The sequence below is a fragment of the Plecotus auritus genome (assembly GCF_963455305.1).
Source record: "Plecotus auritus genome assembly, chromosome: 2".
Lineage (NCBI taxonomy): Eukaryota > Metazoa > Chordata > Mammalia > Chiroptera > Vespertilionidae > Plecotus > Plecotus auritus.
In genome coordinates, this window is record NC_137771.1 from 40,664,193 (window position 1) to 40,683,073 (window position 18,881).

Below are 18,881 nucleotides of genomic sequence, written 5' to 3' on the forward strand. Positions count from 1 at the left end.
TTCTCTAGTGACGGGCACCCTATCTTTGAAGATCATGTAGCTAGGGCAAGAGGATGGTATATTCAGTGAGATCTTACAAAGATTCCACAAGCAGAGGTCTCTTTACCCACCTACTTGCTCCATCTCTTCTATGACAGACCCTTTTGATTTAAAGTAAACAATATCTCCTTGGTTAGGGCTCAAATGGTTGACATCATTATTTCTGGTTTTGGTAGATCCATAAAGCCCCCAAATGTACCTGTTACTCTTGATCCTTCTCTTTTCCACACCCTGACATACTATCATTCATTAAGAAATGTTGATTCTATCTCTAGAATGTATCCCAAACTACCCATTCTGGTCTGAAGAGGAAGGACTGGGTTAAACAGTAATATTAAAACCTCATCCCTTCTTGGCCAGGCAAGGGTCACGCAGGATAGAAATAACAGCTAATGCTTAGGTGCAACTTCCTGTGTATGTGCCAGACACTATTCTCAAGTGCTTTCAAGTATGGATTCATTTAATTATCACAACACATGTAGGTGCTATTACTGTAATCCTTGTCTTCAGAGGAGGAAACTTGGGCACCGAAGGGTTAATTAACCTGCCCCAGATCACATAGGTAGTAAGTGGAAGAGCTAGGATTCTCACCAAAGTGGGTTAGCTTTGGAGTACAAGCTCTGAACCATTATGCTATGGGGAGAGAACAAAGGGTGTCAGATGACCTGTGTTTTAAGACTAGGGTGGGAGGTCCGGTTCTGGAAGGAGAACCCTGGTGGGCAGTTCAGGAACCTGCCCTCAGTCCACCCCAATCTTCTCTGTGGGGCCATGGCCAGGTCACACTGCAAGTGTTGTCCTTCCAATGATTACAGGGGGCAGGGGGACTAGAACTTCTGAGACAACAACAACATAGGAATAGCCAAAGTGACAAGGCCATGAGACTAAAATATTTTGGAAAGGGGGAAAGACACAAAGTCCTGAGTTGACAGCAGCAGCGGGAAAGGCGAATTATGCAGCTATCAGGACAGAGGCTGGCCTGCTGGAGAGAAACACGCTGACACACTGATGGGACGCTATGACAGGTCAGAGAACGGGAGGTGGACATGGGAGACAGTGTTGCAAAAAGGGAGAGGGAATGTCACCTTCACATGGGCCATTCTTTATGCACAGGCAGAGAAGCTAGTGATTCGTCCCTGATGACTAGACTCTTTTCCTCTCCCCTTAGCATCTCAGCCTCAACCTTCTCATCCATAAAATGGAAAAAAATAATACTTGTCATGTTAATGAAACTAGATACACTTAGTCAAGCCTCAGAATCCACCAGGGAGCTTTATACATCTCCCTTTATAGAAAAAGATCCTCAAGCCTTTTGAAAGCAGATTGAGGGAGCGGGCCCCGAGAAGCTATGCCTTTAGAAGTGTCACAAGTGACTGTTAGGAAACTCAGTGCTGAGGAATCACTGAAACAGACACAGCTTGCCCAGCTGCACCCCCGGCCCCAGTAACTGCTCAACAAATGCTCATTTTTTGCCTCCTCTCTTAGTCATTGCAAAAACAAGGGATTGTGCGCTTTGGGTTGAGAATGTCACCAATATATATTTTCTTATTCTCCATGATCATTCATTTATCTGCCCCCCCCCTTTTTTTTTACAAATAGAGTTTGTTCATTATTCTTCTGCAACCACTAATAACGGCAGTTAGGGAGAAAGAAAGAGCCTCAACATGATGATTTATCCAGAAAAGCGGAATTACTGTACCAAGAGAGAATGTGTCACCATGGATGGATATTTATGGGGAACGTGCATATTAGAGCTCTGCTCATTAGCGATGCTGTAGTTAAGGTTCTGTGAATGTTAACAATCTGTATTAGAGGAATAATGACAGACTCACAGCAGCAGCAGTTAACGGATACCTCTGACTCATATTTTCTTACCACGCACAGATCTCTGAATCACCTGATTTATGCCCACTGAAGGAGCAAGCGTGCATCGGTGCACCTGCATCTTGGGGATGGGACTGCTGTTGCTGCAGTACAGGTAGCACTACTGGCAATGAGTTTTAGGAACAAGAAGGATAGATGCTTCCTACCTTCTATTTGAAATCTCACTGTTCTGGTCTAGCGATAGCTTAGCCCAGAAGGAAGAGCATTTGCTAACTTTGGGTAGGGTGGCCTTACACCCTGGTTTACCTAAGACTGCTCCTCTTGCTTAGTGACCTGCTCTAATTCTTATTTTCAAAAGTGACCCAGTCTGGACGATAAACTAGGTCACTCTAGTTTTAGGGTCAGAAGCAGCTGGATTAAGTTCTTAGTGATGCTTCTTCTAACCGTGCCAAGTGATTTAACCTCTCTGATCTTCAGTATCCTTTATAGTAGAGAAGAGACCTATGTCTTGTGGCTGTTTGGGGACAGTCTTGAAGTAGTGAATGAAGTGCCTGTCACAGTCCCTTATTTGGGTGCTCAACTTTTGGTAGCTACAATTGTGTGTTTTTCCTGAACCACAGCATGGCACTCCCCTGCAAATTCAGCCCACCCCAGGATATTGAGTTAAACTTGATCTTGTTGATGTTTTTTCTTGGGCATGGAGAACTGAAGGCACTCCAGCCCTTTACTCTGCACATTAACCTTCTTCCTTTCAGTAGAATAAAAGTACCCTACTGGCTTGGCAGGTCTTACTCATGAAGCAGTTGATACAGAGTTTTGTCCATATTATAGCTCATAAAAATAACTATGGCTAACATTTACAGAGTACTTACTAAGTGTCAGGTGCTGTTCTAAAGATTTTACATATAATACGTTATCCAAGTCCTCAAAAGAACTCTACAAGGTAGGTAACACTGTCCTTATCCTCATTTTACAAGTGAACACACCCAGGCACAGAGAAGTTTAAATTACTCCTCCAGGTTACACTTTGAGGGAGAAAATGTTCAAGCCCAAGTAGTTTGACTACAAGTTTCACACTTTTAACTTCAATTCCACATTGCCTACAAAGTACTGAGTTCTTATTCTGTGCCAAACACAACAGAAGTCATATCTGTTATTCAATCCTCACAAGACCCAGAGAAGTAGCTCTATGTTGTTTACTGGTCATGAAGAAGAATCTGAAAAATAAAGCACTGTACCCAGGGTCACATAGCGGAGAAGTGTGAAGCTCCAACTCACTCAAACCACAGGCTCATCCTGTTGGTTTAGTGGCTCCCAAAGAGTAGGCTTGCCACCTGGGTTCACGGATCCAGAATCACAGAATCTCTGATGGGGGCAAGAATGCATAGGACCTCATCCTTGCCTGACTTCCTCACTTCTCCCCCCATGGAAGGAACTGGTGGTTCCTTTAACAGTGGATTTCACACTACCCTCCCTGGATCTCTTCCCTTCCAGAAACTTCTGTCCTTCAGAGTGGGTAGGGTAAGGGCTTCCACGTGTGTAGGTTTGAACCCAGCTTCACCCACATCTCTTCTTTCTTTCCTCTGTTTATATAGAAGGTTACTGGGCAGGTTTTGTTTGAATAAAGGTTCCGGGGTCTTATAAAAAGTTTGAAGACCATCTCTCTAGGAGAGCACTGGTAGGTATTTTAGCAGAGGCATGGAGGGATTATTGTTTTATTCTGACATGATTTTTGCCAACACACAACTGAGCAAACAGTAGAACAGGCAGCAGCTTATGCAAACACTGATCCCCATCCCCATTTGCATTTGTGGAAAACAAGTCCCAGCAATGATTTGACAGCAAGTGATCTACAATTCTGTTTGAGTCCCTTCATGACAGCTCAGTTTTTCCACCTTGGGAGAAAGAGCGAGATATCATTTAAAGGGGTAACATGACACCGCCCAAAGGAGATTCATGGACTGAGAAGAGAGAGGAAGATGAAAGGGATCACAACCAACTTTGGCAAGAACCTGAAGACAGCAGGTGGAAAAGCTGACACACAAGCACTCTCAGAAGTTGGGGATGTAGAACAGCAGGTACATTAAACGACAGAGCAATAGGAGAGGAGATGGTCAGTCCACATCGCCTCATACCCGAGCTCCCAAAGCTTGCCACCTTGGAGCTAGCTTGGACCTCGTGCTCGTCTCACTTCCCACATCAGCAAGATCTTTCCAGACAAACCCTAGCCATCCACTCAAATTTACTTCTCTCTCTCTCTCTCTCTCTCTCTCTCTCTCTCTCTCTCAGTTTCTCTCTGCAGGGCCCCACCCTCAGTCCAGACCTTGTCTAGCCCTGTCCTCACCTGTCTACCCTTGGTCCTCACCTGTCTACTCCTTGACCAATTTGCCCTCAGACCCATTCTTGCCCTCTCCCTGCTCTGTGCTTCATGACAGGGACGGATCACTGTGAACTACATTACCCAGGCTCCCTTGCCAACACATTTCCATTTACATTTGGCCAACAGGAAGCAGTGGTGGGAAACTGGAGAGTGGGAAGAAGGGAGAAGTGAATTTCTTCCCATTTTTCTTTCATAGTATTCAGCATTGGTTGAGTCTGCTCCATGGTTTTAGTTTCCTCCAGAAAGTCCATCTCTCCAGGGTCCTGACCTGCTGGACAGCTCCCTCTGCATCCCAGTACCTGCTGGTAATGGGATCCTGGCTGCCCCAGCTCTTGGGCTGTGCTAAGGCCACCTTTTTCCTATGTCCTTCCTACCCTAGGGATGGTAGCACCTTCCAAATATTACTAATCTGGGTTCCCCAGTGTCCCGTTTGGCTTTTCAGCTCTTTTAATACCTTTGTCACTAGTTCCCCGCATTAAATTCCCTGTATTACACTGGTGTGGGCTCTGTTTTCCTGACTCCATCTTGATGGATACACATAGATAATTCCATTAGCTTGTTAATGGTTTCCCCACCTGCCCAGCCATCTGCCACAGGCCACAAGAGTGATGCTGGGAAATGCAACTCTAATAGTGTCACTCTACCACCTGAAATCATCAGTGGCTTCCTCACAAATTCCAGCTTCTGAGCCCCACCTTTCAGGCCCTTGGCTCGCTGGAGCTGGATTCCCCTGGTATCTTTGTCTTCTGCTCCCATGAAGACATCCTGTGGCCCTGCCACCCCAGACTACTCATCAGCCTCTGGGATATGTTAGGCTTTTCCACACTTCAGTGTCTTTAAACATTTCCATTCCCTCTTCCTGAATGCAGTTCCACCCTTTCTCCCTTTCTCCACGGCCAAACTTCAATCATCTTTTAAGACTCTACCTCAACTCCATCCCCTGGGGGAAGACCTCATCAAATCCCTTAGGCAAAGTTTATTGGCCTCCACTCTGCTCCCAGAGCATCTCAGTCACAGTCCTGATATACTGATTGTCACTCTTTTTATACATCTGCCTTCTGTTTGAGACCACTGAGATGCTTAAGCAGCCAGTCTTCTTTGTATCTCTAGTGAGTAGAACACTGCCTGGCAGGTAGGAGGTTCTCAGCAAATATTTGCCAAATGGGTGGATGAATGAATAAATAAATGAGTAGAAGTTGTAAGGAAACTCCATAAAAGAAGGACCTTGTAACAATTGGAGCTCTGAGATTACAAAAATAATGAAGGTCTATCACTGCAGGTATGTGAGCCAAAGCCAAAGAGTCAGGAATGTTCACCTGCACTTCCCACAATCCTTCTCCAGAGACTCTTGCATTGCTGGGGAGCATCTTGTAACATTCCTACTAGCTCTGGGACTTCTAGAAATTCAGCATTCTGTCTCAGGACAATTTACAAGCACAGCTAAAAGAAAGCCCACTCAAGCAAAACATCACAATCCTGTTTCATTTGTGGGAATACGGAGATCAGATTCCTTTCCCTCTCTTCGAGCCGGCCTCCTCTTGTGTGACATCTATGTTAACTGTGTTGCGATAATTATAATTTCTCTACAATGCGGTGCTTAATGAGGAAGTGAAACTGACAAATGTTCAGACTAGGTTTAATCCAATTATGCAACGTCTTGATCCAGATTCCAAACTAAAGGAAAAACCAACTGCTGAATTGTGAATGAAAATTTATTTGCCATGAAAGATGGGAGGCGGGGGGCGGGGGGGGGGGGAGAGGGGAGAGGTAGGGGAGAGGTAGGGAACAGTTGTCCAGAGAAATTCTTCACGTTAATGGATTGACTCTTCCTACATTGGCAGCAGGGAAATGAATTAAATCTAAGGCAAGGAAAAATCGACCGAAAACTGATGGTTGGGCGAATGGGGTCTCATAAAGCAACACACAGGCACCAGGAGGGTAGGAGACAGAAGTGGCACCACAAGAGGCTTTCTGATCTTCAGAGATGGGCAGCTTGCATCAAGATTGGTTCTTTGTGGATCACAAATACCTTTTCAATATCAGGAGGATGAAAGCAGAGTACCATGCAGAGAGAGGGTCCAGGAATGAATTAGACATGGGCCCGACTCACAGCACTTCTAAAGGACGAGAAAGGTGTTCACAGCCAGCGACCAAGTACTGGACCTCCCGAGGCCCAAGTGCTATAGAGACTTAAAAACAATGAGAACTGGGTGAGGGGAACTGCAGCCCGAGTATTCATTCTGATTAGGGTGATGGTGAGGAGAGAAAGGGCTCTGTATTTTCTTTCACCTTGAAGGCAGCATGTTTTAGTGGAAATTGTGTGGGTGCCTGAGTCAAATTCTGGCTCTGCCACTGACTCGCTTGTGATCGTGGGTGAGTTATGTGACCTCTGACGCCTCTGTTTCCTTAGCTAAATGACATCTACCTCCCAGGTTTGGGATTACTGAAAGATAAGCGAAGACCAGAACCTAGTCAGTCCATGGCATACAGCAGATGCTCAATTAAGTGTACCTGCATTTTCCACAGCTAAGGCAACCTTGGACTCTTAGTACATATGGCCAGTTGCTGACACTAAAACAGAGAAAGGAACAGAATGGAGGCCTGGGCTTCAAATCCCACAGGAATTTCTATCAGTTTCTCCCAGGACACAGCAGAAAGATGTAGAGCCCCGATTCCAAGCTCTTCAGAGGTAAACAAGGAGAAACAGATTTCCTAGGCCCTACACTATGCCAAATGCTCGCTCAGTGAGATGACTTGGCTATTATACTTAGTAAACTTCCTTTCACTCAGAGTACCAACTTCCCAGGTCAGTGCTGTGCACTTCTGAGTGCGTGACTTTCAATCCAAGGTCATAATGATAAAGGCAGACATGGGGCCTCTAGCATATGTGGGTTGGCAGCTGGGATACTGGGAACAAGAGGATGGTGAGGTAAATAAATACTGGACATAATGAACATGGGGGCACATGGAATGAGAGAGGAGATAAATCATTCTGAGGCCCAGGACTGCAGTCACCTTCACAAAACAGAATCCTTATGGAGCCATTTACCTGCAGCTTGAATACTCGTAGGGACAGAGACCTCACTCCTCTAAGAGGCTGCACTTTCCCTGAAAATCAGCTCAGAGAGTCTGAAATTTCTTTCCTATATTGAAGCCAGATTTGGTCTCTCTTGTCATAAAACTTGGGCCTTTATCTTAATCATAAGACATTCCATAAAATAAGTGGAGGCAACTAATCCATAGAGTTCCTCACTCCTCACTTCCCCAGGGTCTATGAAAGCAGCCTCATTGTCACAGAAGATGCTTCCACACTGCCCCATGAGTCTCACCAGAGCCCTAAGATGCTGGAAGAAGATGGTCATCATTTTCATTCAGAAAAATGAGACCAGAAAGTCAAAGTGATTGACAAAGATCACACCCAATGCGAGGGAAGAATCTCCTTTCCATTTCTGAATCTGTGTTTCATTAAAAGGAAATTAATGTCAAGTCCAATTTATCAATTTGACAACCTGTGTCCTTCCCATTTACCATTATGCCAAACTTTTAAGAATCTCCCTTTTGAAGGTCCCCAAACGTTATTACTGATCATCAGAAAGTCTTTTATGCCTCTACATAAAATACTTTTAAACTGGGCCACTATAAGGTGAAGGATAAAAGATACTTTTCAGCCCTAAGAATATAAGGAGGAGGTAAGAGGGGAGGGAAGAAGAAAATCACCAAGTATTTCTCATGCAAAAACCGACATGAATCATCCTAAGGTTTAGGACTGTGTCATTGAAACAGTTGACCTTCACAGTAAGTTTCAACCTGGTTCAGTGTTGTGGGGTATATAAGGGTCTGAAATAGGCACTTCAGAGCCTGTGACTGTCCTGCTCCACTTGAGGATCCACTGTGGAGCTAGAATCATGTTAACGGAGCAAAAAGCACTAAATAAATGAATACAGTAATGGGGTGAGGAGCACACACCTTCCTCCCCACTCAGAAATGTCCCAAAGAGGCAGGATATCTGTCTAAAGAACAGGACCAGCAGTATCAGCGGGCAGAAAGGAAGACCACCAATATGTCCCCGTTTCTTCCCTAAAGAAAATTGAACATACATTAATCCACTCCGAGTGCTGCTAAGTACAGGCCACGTGGACTCAGGGGCCAGAGGGACCTCGATGATTTGCCTAGAACATGCTCTGTTTCTCCGTTGCCTGTTCCAATCCTGCCCATTTCTCAAAGCTTTGCTCAAAGCATACCCTCTTGCCTGAAACCTTCCTGTGTCTCTAGCCATCTAACATTTCCTGTCAGCAAGCATTTATTTATGCCATTGGATTTCAGGAATCCTGACACAAAAAAATATACCCATGTATTCACAATACAGGAGAGGTCAGCCCCTGTGCAAAGCTTCTGGCTGCCCTGACTAGGAGGAGCTGAAATGTGTATTTCCAGTAGTGGGTGGGTTTCATCCTTATCTTGGCTCAGAGCTCCTAGGAAAGGATGGAGGAGAGCACAGCATGATCCTAAGAACAGACCTGTTAGGAGAAGGGGACAGTACAAAGGTGTCCCAGGAAGCTGCCTCATGAGGGTAGCAGGTTTGCAGGAGGGAGTCTAGAGGGCAGGAAGAGCCCACACAGGGGAAGCTGTGGGGGATGTAAAGTACATCTGAGAGGTTTAGGCAAGTGGGACCAACTTTCCAATACAGATACAATTTTCTCCTCAAAATTGCCTTGCAAGTTAGAATCAAAACCCCTTTGGTAGATGAGAACACTGCAATTCAGAGGGACAAGGACATGTGTCAGAAGTCCCACAGTGGTAAGAGCAGGAGCTGACATTCCAGCTGCATCCGTCTGCCTCTCCATCGGAGCCGTGACTTTGACCTGCTGCCTCTTCTAGACTTTTAGCAATGGTGCAATCATTCATGGAAAAACCACCATCACCATCAGATGCTTCGAGGACCCTGTGGGAACAGCAGGCTGGAGCCTTGACGGGCCATTCAGGCAGCCCAGATATTTCCCAACAAAATGGTATTATGTTGAATAGCTATTTTAGAGTCGGACAAACAGAGAATTCCCATTAAAAGAAAGTGCCAGGGATTTTCATAATCCGTACTACAGGGTAGAATCATTCATAGATTTATTAAATATCCCTTTAGCGGCTGTGAGGTGCCTGGCTTTCATGTACCAGGCCCTGGGCCTGCTCTGGTAACACAAGAACCTCATGAAGCTCCTGGAAGCAATGGGGAAGAAGGAGGATTCCCACTGTGTGGTAAGGGCTATGAAGAGAGGAATGATGGGCTAGGAGGGCACAAGGTAGGGGTGCTCTGCTGACACTGTTCAGAGCAGACATCCAGAAAGTCTTCCTAAGGGCACAGAGCTTACAGCTAAGCTGGCCTGTTAGGGCATGGCTGCAGGGGGTGGGGGTGGGGGGGTAGGGGCTGGTTCCTTCAGGAAACTAGTTTGGTGGAGCTGGACCAAGAGGAGGTGGTCAGAGACATAGACTGAGGCTGGGACCCCAGTGCTGTCTATGCTGTGTAGGCTAAGGAACTTGGATTTTTATTTATTTTAGCTATTAAGCATGGAGATGGTGAGGCCAGGTTGGTTAGTAAATTCACTAAAATAAAGGTGGCAAATGAGGCATGTTTCCTCTAGTATCTACCCCTGCTAGGGGCCAGTGAGGCAATGTAGGGACAAATGGAATCGTGGGGAGCTGTGTCCGGGGGGCTGGACCAGCTGAAACTGGAAAGACCCATGTCTCAGTAACAAGGAGGCCCGATTAAACACAAGGGCCTCAGGAAGAAAAATTACTTTTCTCTGAATGGCACCCATTGCATAATCTCTACTATGTTTCCAGAAGTGGGTTTTTGGAAAGAGGCCCATATTTAGATATGTGTGTTTTTTTGTTTGTTTGTTTGTTTGTTTTTCATTAAAACTAACCTGAATTGGGCTTTGGAAGCAGTACTTAGGTGGGGTATGGTGGTTTCAGAAAGATCCTGGCCCAGTGGGGGTAGAGAAATGGACACTCAGAAAAAAGAATTTTCATAAGTATAAAGGGGAGGGGGGTCAGGAGGGAGTAAGAATTAGACCAGAAAGACTTCCCAACTCAGAGAATCCAAAACTCAGATGTGAAAGGACATCAAGAGCTCACTCGGCCCTCTGCCAATCCCATGCTCGAATCTCCCACAGTCCTGTTGACAGGCGGTCTCCCAGGCTGGGGAGCGCACCCTCTCAGCTGCCGGCTCCTCCACCCTTGCACAGCCCTGCCTCTCAGATGCTCACCCTCACTGGAGCTGGAACTGGCTTCCTTGCCCCCACTGGTCCCAGTTCCCTGAGATGGCTGGCACAGAGCACCACAGTCCCCCTCCATACGTGGTGCACTGGACTCCCATTTCCACATTCTCTTTTCCATGGTTTCTTTTTTCCAGGTCAAACATTTCCAAGTCCTTCAGCTACTCCTCAGGGGATGGGGTTTCAAACCCCCTTATCAATCTGATCTTGAAACACACAGGTGTGTCTTTATGTCTCCCACAGTGTGGGGTCCAGACCTATAACAATGTTCCAGAGAGAGTCATTTCTCCTAACAGCTTGCGAGGGCCGGTGCTGGGATTCTTGAGGGTCTGCAGGAATTCAAGACCATACTCTTTCCACCCAGTGCTGAGTTGATGAACATCAATAGTGATTAAACATCCTAGTTATTTTTGTTAGTTTGTTTGTCTTATATACACTGTGGCAAAATCTCATGTCCCCCTGCTCAAGAGCCTTCATTGGCCCCACAGTACACCCTTAATTATACAAAGTGTCCCCCCAAAAATGTACACACTTTAACAGCAGAGAGCTCAATTTTGAAAATAAAATGTATTTTAATAAGTACTGCCTTTATCATCATTCAAAGTGTGTGTATACATTTTTGGGGACACCCTATGCAGAGGGGTCAAAGTGCCAAGTGGAGGTCCTAAATGTAGGTCTGGGCCTAGAGTGCGCTGGGGCCATACCTCATAGAGCGTGAAATTTCCTTTCTCTCTTGCATTTCCAGGAGTCCCACCAGCACATGGGGTCCGGATGCGGTGGACTTCTGGGTCCTCCCTACACCAATACACATGGCCTTTCCCACAGTTTTCTGGCCACTGGCTGGACCCTTACACACTGTAAAGGTTTTGACTAGCCCTTCTTCTATTGTTCCTCTGAAACTTCTCAACCACTTCCAAGTTGGATGGCCAAAAATCTTCCCAGAACAAAGACACTGTCCCCTAAAATCTTTGGCTGAAGAACATCTGAAACCTCCAATCCCTTGCATGTGGTGGTTTGCACAGTCCAACTCACTGCCACTCATGAAGCCAGACCTTCATCCAGATCTGCAGACCCACCAGTCTGTCCCGTATGCTTCCTTCCCTCCCACCCACTAAGGAGTCCCAGCATGCAGTCCCCAGTGAAGCCACATGGGTTGTGACCCTTATCCAGAAGAGGGGTCCCTTTCCTCAGGTTGCAGACATATGAACACAGGTCATGGGAGCCTGGCAGTAGAAAGGAGATGTACTTACACTTACAGGTTGACTTTTTGGCACGTCATAAACACCTTCCTTCTTTTGGCTGGTGGGAACCTACGGAAAAATAAAAATTCAACACAGTCAAAACACTCTGGTGTTCTATTTTAAAAGAACAAAGCAACCAGAACTCAACTCTAAGGGGACTCTAGGGGATATGTGTGTATGAGAGAATGGCTCTGAGGACCCAGGGGCCAACTCCAAGGCGCTGTGATAGCAGCAGGCCAGGAGGGCTGTGTGTGTGAATCATTTAACACATGTCTGTGGGCTGCCTCTGCCTTTGGGCTCCTTCACGGAATCACAGAACCACAGAACAGGAAGCTGCAGAGACCTCAGCAATCTTGTGGTGAAACAAATAATCCTCATTTCACCAAAGACAAAACTGAGGCCCAGGGATGTTCTCCGAGTTGCCCAAAGTGATTAAACACAGTTTGCAGCTAAGCTTAGACTGTTCAACCCTAAGACTGAGATCCAAGCTATTTAAAATATAGCAAGTATTAAGGTCCTCGTACAAAGTTCCGCTTCTGTTGGGATCACGCATAAGCCACTGGGTAATCACCAAAGGCTTTGTTCAAGGGAAGGACCCAGAGCCGAAACCGGTTTGGCTCAGTGAATAGAGCGTCGGCCTGCGGACTGAAGGGTCCCGGGTTCGATTCCAGTCAAGGGCATGTACCTTGGTTGCGGGCACATCCCCAGTGGGAGGTGTGCAGGAGGCAGCTGATCGATGTTTCTCTCTCATCGATGTTTCTAGCTCTCTATCCCTCTTCCTTCCTCTCTATAAAATATCAATAAAATATATTTTAAAAAAAAGGAAAGGACCCAGAAATTATATGAAAAGCATGAGACTAGGATCTAGAAAAAAGAATCTCATTTTTTAATTTTTAAAAACACATATCTGTGTCTTCTCTCCCTCTCTTCTCTTAGTCACCCATCCAGTCTGATTGGGTTACGTGGTGATGGTAACACCTGAAGCTGGTCACTTAGCTCCTCTGAGCTTCACTCTTACAAAACGGTGCTATCGGCTCTGCTTCTCACTCTGATTATTGTGAATATCAAATGAGAAAACAGACAGTCAATAATCAAAATCTACTAGGCACCATAATATGGAAAAATGTTAGAATGATAGCTTCTTTTATCATGAGTGCATCACACACACACACACACACACACACACACACACACACACATTTTATAATATTTAACAACAGTGGATACAGTGAGTACTGCTCTCATTTGTCAATCAAGGGCTTTGTACTGAAATGTCCCAAATTGAAAGTAATCATTGGTTGTCATTCCCCAGCACTAGCAGTGCTTAGTCCACACCTCCACTGATGGGATCAGCCAACAGTGGTTTTAGAATTGTCTGATAACATGTCTTTCCTCAGACTGGGGGCTCCCTAAGAGCAGGCATGCTGCTCAGTAGGCCAGTAGGCCTTCAGTCGTGTCTGCTGGGTAAATGTTCCATAGAGAAATGTGGGAAATGTTGGAAAAAAACCCAAAAACAAACCTTTAGGCTTGGGCTAGGTAACCAAACCATCCTTCAAGAAGTAAGAATTTGAGCTCATTCCTTGAGTTCCTTTGTCATTTTCACTCTCATTTAACTTAAAATCCTTACAATAACCCTAAGAAATTGGTATTGTATCCTCCACTTTAAGTAGCAGAAAGTGAGACTCAGAGATGTTCAGGAACTTTGCTCAAAGCTCCATAGCCAGGAAGTGATCTGACTCAAATCCAACTCCTTCTGGCTACCAAACAATACATTTATTCTGAACAGTGTGAACTATTGTTGCCTATGTGCCAGCACTATTCTGAACATTTGTTTACGGGCATTCTCATGTAATCCTCAGGACAAGTCAATCAGGGAGGGATGACAACCAGAAAGTGCGGCCCAGAGAGGGTCCTGCCAGAGGGTGGAGCCTGGGCAGATGGCCTTTTCACTACTACTTGAGGCCCAGTGCACGAGATTCGTGCACTGGGGAGAGGCCCTCAGCCCGGCCTGTGCCCTCTCACAGTCCAGGACCTGTGGGGGGATGTCTGCTTGCCAGCAGACAGACATCCCTCTTGCAGTCCAGGGCTCTCACAATCTGGGACCCTTGCTTCTTACCACCTGCATGCAGCAGAGGTAGGAGAGGCTCCTGCCACCATTGCTGCGCTTGCCAGCTGCGAGCCCGGTTTCTGGCTGAGAGGTTTTCCCCGGTGGGAACACACTGACCACCAGGGGGAAGCTCCTGCATTGAGCGTCTGCCCCCTGGTGGTCAGTGTGAGTTATAGCGACTGGTTGTTCTGCCATTTGGTCAATTTGCATATTAGGCTTTTATTATATAGGATACTATACAGACAGCTATCTCTGGGCCCTGGCCCCACCGTTCTTACAGCTGTTCCAGGGGCTTCTTTTTCTCTGCCATTACATTCTGCACTTCCGGAAGCTCCTGCACATTCTTGCAGACAGTGGGACTATGCATGAGCATGGCTGTGCAAAAGAGGCACTTGAGAACCACTCTTGCAAACCTTCGTTTGCAGGTATCCAATGAAGAATGCAATTTTCTTTGCTCCTGATAACTGGGCTCCATCTAAAAGGAATCCTTGAAGAATGCCCACAGAGTCCTTGTTAACAAGGGCCAATAAATTCTGAGCCCGCACTTGATTTCAATGAGCTCACCCTTTCCTGAGCACAACAAACAGCATTCCTGCTCCCCGTAATTCACTGCGCACTGTGGGCATTTAGCAAGCCAAACCGCTGCTGACTCTCAATTATCCCTGCAAATGGGGGGAAAGCGGCGGGATGGATAAACCCAAACTGTGCATAATTGAAAAAGCTTTTCTGCTTTCTCTCCCAGGGATGCGATATCAATCTGCCTGTTTGTCCTTTAAGATTTATCTCAGCCCAGACATCTTCTTGGGAGCCTTGCCTGACTCCCCAGGCTGCGTCTGCACCTTTCTCTATAGTCTTGTAACCTCTGGTGCATCCTTTCATTAAAAAATAAAAGTTTCCAGGTACCTGTTTTGTATCATGCACAGTACTTTGCCTGGAACGATGATGGAAAACGGAGATGGATATGGCCTTGATCACCCTTGGCTTGTTGGGGAGATGGGAGAAACCAGGCTGCTATAGCGAAGTGGGAAAGGGGCTTTCTCTTACATAGGACTTGGGAGACTACACTGCGATTGCCGGGTCCTCTGTCTTCCTGCTGCTCTGCAAGCTTGCTGAGGGCAGGGCTGATAGTTCTTATCCTTGTTCTCCCATCTGTAAACACTGTTGGATGCAGAAACCTCTAAGCATCCAACATTTACCACGTGTGTGCTGAGGGCAGGACACTGCCCAAGGTGCTCAAGGGACGGGGACCAGAAAGAGCGGGGGTCCTGGCTCTCTTCTCCCCCTGGCAGGCCCATGTCATCGGTAGACCAATTTGGGAAAAACCATATTTGGGAGTGACAATGGTTCTGGACCAAAAGGAAGCGGGAGGTCTGGTTCCTAATCCTGGCTCTGCCACAGGCCGTGTGCCTTCAGAGGTCACTTTATTCTCTGCACTCAGTGCCCTCATCTGGTTGTCATGAGCACCCAAGGGGTTGCCGATAAACTCTGAGGGTGGAGATCATGCCATGGTCACCAATACATCCCCATGGACCGGGCACTGGCTAGGTGCTCGATACAGAATTACTTTTTAAATGAACCAATTAATAGATGAGATATGACTCTAAAGCTATATGTTCAGTACTGTACATACAGAAGACACTTTCAGTGCAGCAGAATATTAGTAGTGTGGAGAGGCAGTGACATAGGACTAGAGACTTACATTTTAAAGTAATGATACTTGACACATGGTGGGTGATTAAAAATGATTTTGAAAGAACAAAATTGGGGCATGCCTGCACAGGAAGCTGTGATCTCACTTAGGCGGGGGGCTTGTTAAGAAACGAAAGAACTCTGGGCTCAGAATCAGAGGCTCTGGCCTTGGACCCAGCACTCAGATTGGAGAACTTGACTTTCTTACATTTAAAATGATTGTCATTGCAACTATCATCATAGCTGTTTTTATCTCACCGAGGTACTGGAAGGGTCAAAACTGAGAACCGCGTAAAAATGCTTTGAACCACAAGGCTCTGTGTCATTTTAAAGGGATGGCTGCTAACTTTTCTGAGGCATGCAAAGAGAAAGACAATTACAATGATCAATCTGGTTGGGAAACGAGACTGGAGAACCTCAAAGAGAGGTTACTTTACTCAAGAGCCCCTCCCTCCTGTCGGCTGGAGTTATAAACAGCACAGTTGGGAGCAGCTGCAGCTCTCGGACAAGATGGGGTGAGCGAGCCATGTTCCCCTTCAGTTAACACATCATTGTCAGACAGCTGGGCCGCAGCAGATGCTGACAACGTTGGTGAGAGAGGGGAGCTCACATCTACAAGGAGCCTACTAGGCCCAAGTGCTGATCTCATTTTACATCTTCACATCACTTCTAGAAGCAGATGATACCATATCCCTATCTGTAGCTCAGGAAATTGAGATGCAGAAGTTATGTACTTCCCTCAGGGTCATCAAATAGTTAAAGGATTAGGCCCTAGTCCCCTTTCCTTCATTCCAGAAAAGGGGAGATGGACTTGAGTCTGAGTTCAATCTGGGCTAGGCTGAAGTATGAGGAACACTGAAATCTACTCAGGAGGAATAGCTATGCAACACTTGGAGGCCCTTCAAAAAAATAATGAGGTTCCTAATTGCAGCTCCTTAAAAGCCCAGACCTATCTTTAGGCCCAAGAGTTTATCTCTTGTTAAGCAAATCGAGGCCCAGCCTGACAATTGCAAGAGAGAAAAATGACCAGAGGCCTTTCCAATAGGGGGCGGTAAAATATTCATTCTCTTAAATGGCACCTTCCTGTTCATGATGGACAGACAGGGAGATTGGAGGTCAGAACTGTTAGAACAAGTGTGATTTTTAGATGGTGACTTGAAGATGCACAGAATCTGATTGTGAGATTCAGCATCAGCATTTTCTGAGCTAAGGAGAGCCCCAGGGTTAATCTATTCATTTACAGAGTCACACAGATGTGGGTATGACTGGGGAGTTTTACTTCTTGTAGCTCCGCAACCCTGTGAGCCTCAGTTTCTTCATCTGTAATGTGGGAATAATGGCTCAAACCACATCAGGCTGCTGTGAGGGATACTAAGATAACTGCATATAAACCCTCATCCACAGAGCAGCCCACAATCAGCGCTCAACAAAAAGTTACCAAAACCACACACACACACACACACACACACACACACACACACCCTGTTCCTGTTGCCTGTAAAACATGCTCCTCTGAAGAATCACAAGCGTATGATGAGACAACTAGTTGCAAAGAGCAGAAAAGGGCATAGCCTGAGGGACTCCCAGTTTCATTGACTCATTTTACAGATGAGTAAACTGAGGCCCAGAGGAGAAAAGGAACTTGATAAGGTACAGTAATGGCTGAGCTGGTAGTACTGATACTTAAGATCCTGAATTCACATATGATGGGCTCAGTGTGTGACCCAGATGAGCATCTTCCATACTTTCTCCACATGAGCTTGTTTTGTTCTCACAGCAACATGTGCGTTAGGAAGAAATTATTCCCCAATTTTGTCATTGGGGAAACTAAGCTGAGTATCTGAGAGGGCAAGTACCCTGCCCAGTACCACTCAGCCAAAGGTTGTTGGCGACAGAGCCACAACTAGAATCCAGTTTTCTACTTGCCTAAACACCCCCACCCCCGCCTATACACCCCACAGGGTACAACAGGAGTCCTGCCAACTACAACTAACTCTGAATTCAGAAACCTCTTATATTGAAGGGTCTATTATTTTAAAAGGTGCTCTCTACACTGTATATATGTACCTCAGCTTTTTTATCCACTCATCTATTGATGGGGGTCTGGGTGAAAGGGTGAAGGGGTTGACAAGTACAGACTGGTAGTTATAGTATAGTCATGGGGATGTAAAGTACAGCATAGGAAATATAGTCAATGATACCGGAATAACTATGTATGGTGACAGTGGATGCTGGAAATATAAGGGGGAACACTTTGTAAAGTATATGACTATCTAACCACTATGCAGTACACTTGAAACTAATACAGAATAATATTGAATATAAACTGTGATTAAAAATAAAAATTAAGAGAAGGAAAACTGTGAAAAACAAAAGGCGCTCTCTCTTCAGAGGAATATTGGTTCATGGTTCCTTTTGTCCCATATTCAGGCACTGCCAGGTTGTACTGGAAAATCTGCCACTGAAGACAAAGATGCAACTTATCTGTTTGAAGACAGAAACTTTGTCAGTGATGATTTTAAACAAAACCTCCAAGCACAACCTCACACTTGGATCCAATCCAGACAGATCAGGTGGATAAACATACAATGTGGGTGTCAGGGACACTGCCCCCTGCACTGAAAATCTGTGTATAACTTTTGACTCCCTGAAAACAGTTGTCCCTGGGTATTTATCAGAAATAGGTTCCAGGACACCACCCTCTCCCCCTCCCCCACTGGACACCAAAATTGGTGGATGCTAAGTCTCCTGTATAGAATGGGATAGAGCAATGCATATAGTCAGCCCTCTGCACCTGCAGATTGCCAACCAAAAATCAAAAACAGTACAGGTATTTATGGAATGAAATCCACATATAAATGGACTCATGTACTTTAAACCCATTGGTTCAAGGTCAACTGTGCTTAGATTATTATTCCACGGGGCTGGTTAAAACTGAGCACTTGATGGAGCCAACATTATACTTTGGTCATTTAGAATTCCATGCATTTGATGCAAACTGAAAATCTGTTTTGTTTTTATTACACAAGTAATGTGTGCCCAAGGCAGAATAACAGACCACACAACTAAGTAAATTAAGGAAATTAAAATCACTTATGAAATACATTAAAATTGTTCCTACTTCTCTAATGTTTATATTCAAATTAGGACTTGAAATTCTAATTAGTGAAAAACTGGAGGTTGTCATATTTGTTTGATGTGTTGCTAGGCTGCAATTACTCAAACTCTCTGATGGAAAAGCATGGGGCAGAAGCGTGAACTTAGCCTTCACACACGTGCCTGGGTTTGATCTCAGTCCTAAATAACTGTACACCCTGAGAAAGCTACTCAACTTC

At 45.6% G+C, this 18,881-nt stretch overlaps 1 protein-coding gene across 6 annotated transcripts in view; it reads right to left on the bottom strand.

Moving 5' to 3' along the window:
• DAB1 (DAB adaptor protein 1) overlaps positions 1 to 18,881 on the bottom strand; it is a 1,124,084-nt gene that overhangs the window by 43,925 nt on the left and 1,061,278 nt on the right. For 5 of the 6 annotated variants that reach the window (XR_013960044.1, XM_080658159.1, XM_080658161.1 and 2 more), the window contains one exon: positions 11,760 to 11,819. Coding sequence is in view for 5 of the 6 variants with exons in the window: in XM_080658159.1 (XP_080514285.1) it covers positions 11,760 to 11,819 (60 nt within the window). In the remaining variant the exon portion in view is untranslated. The remainder of the gene's footprint in view (positions 1 to 11,759; positions 11,820 to 18,881) is intronic. The other variant, XM_080658163.1, reaches the window with a different exon arrangement.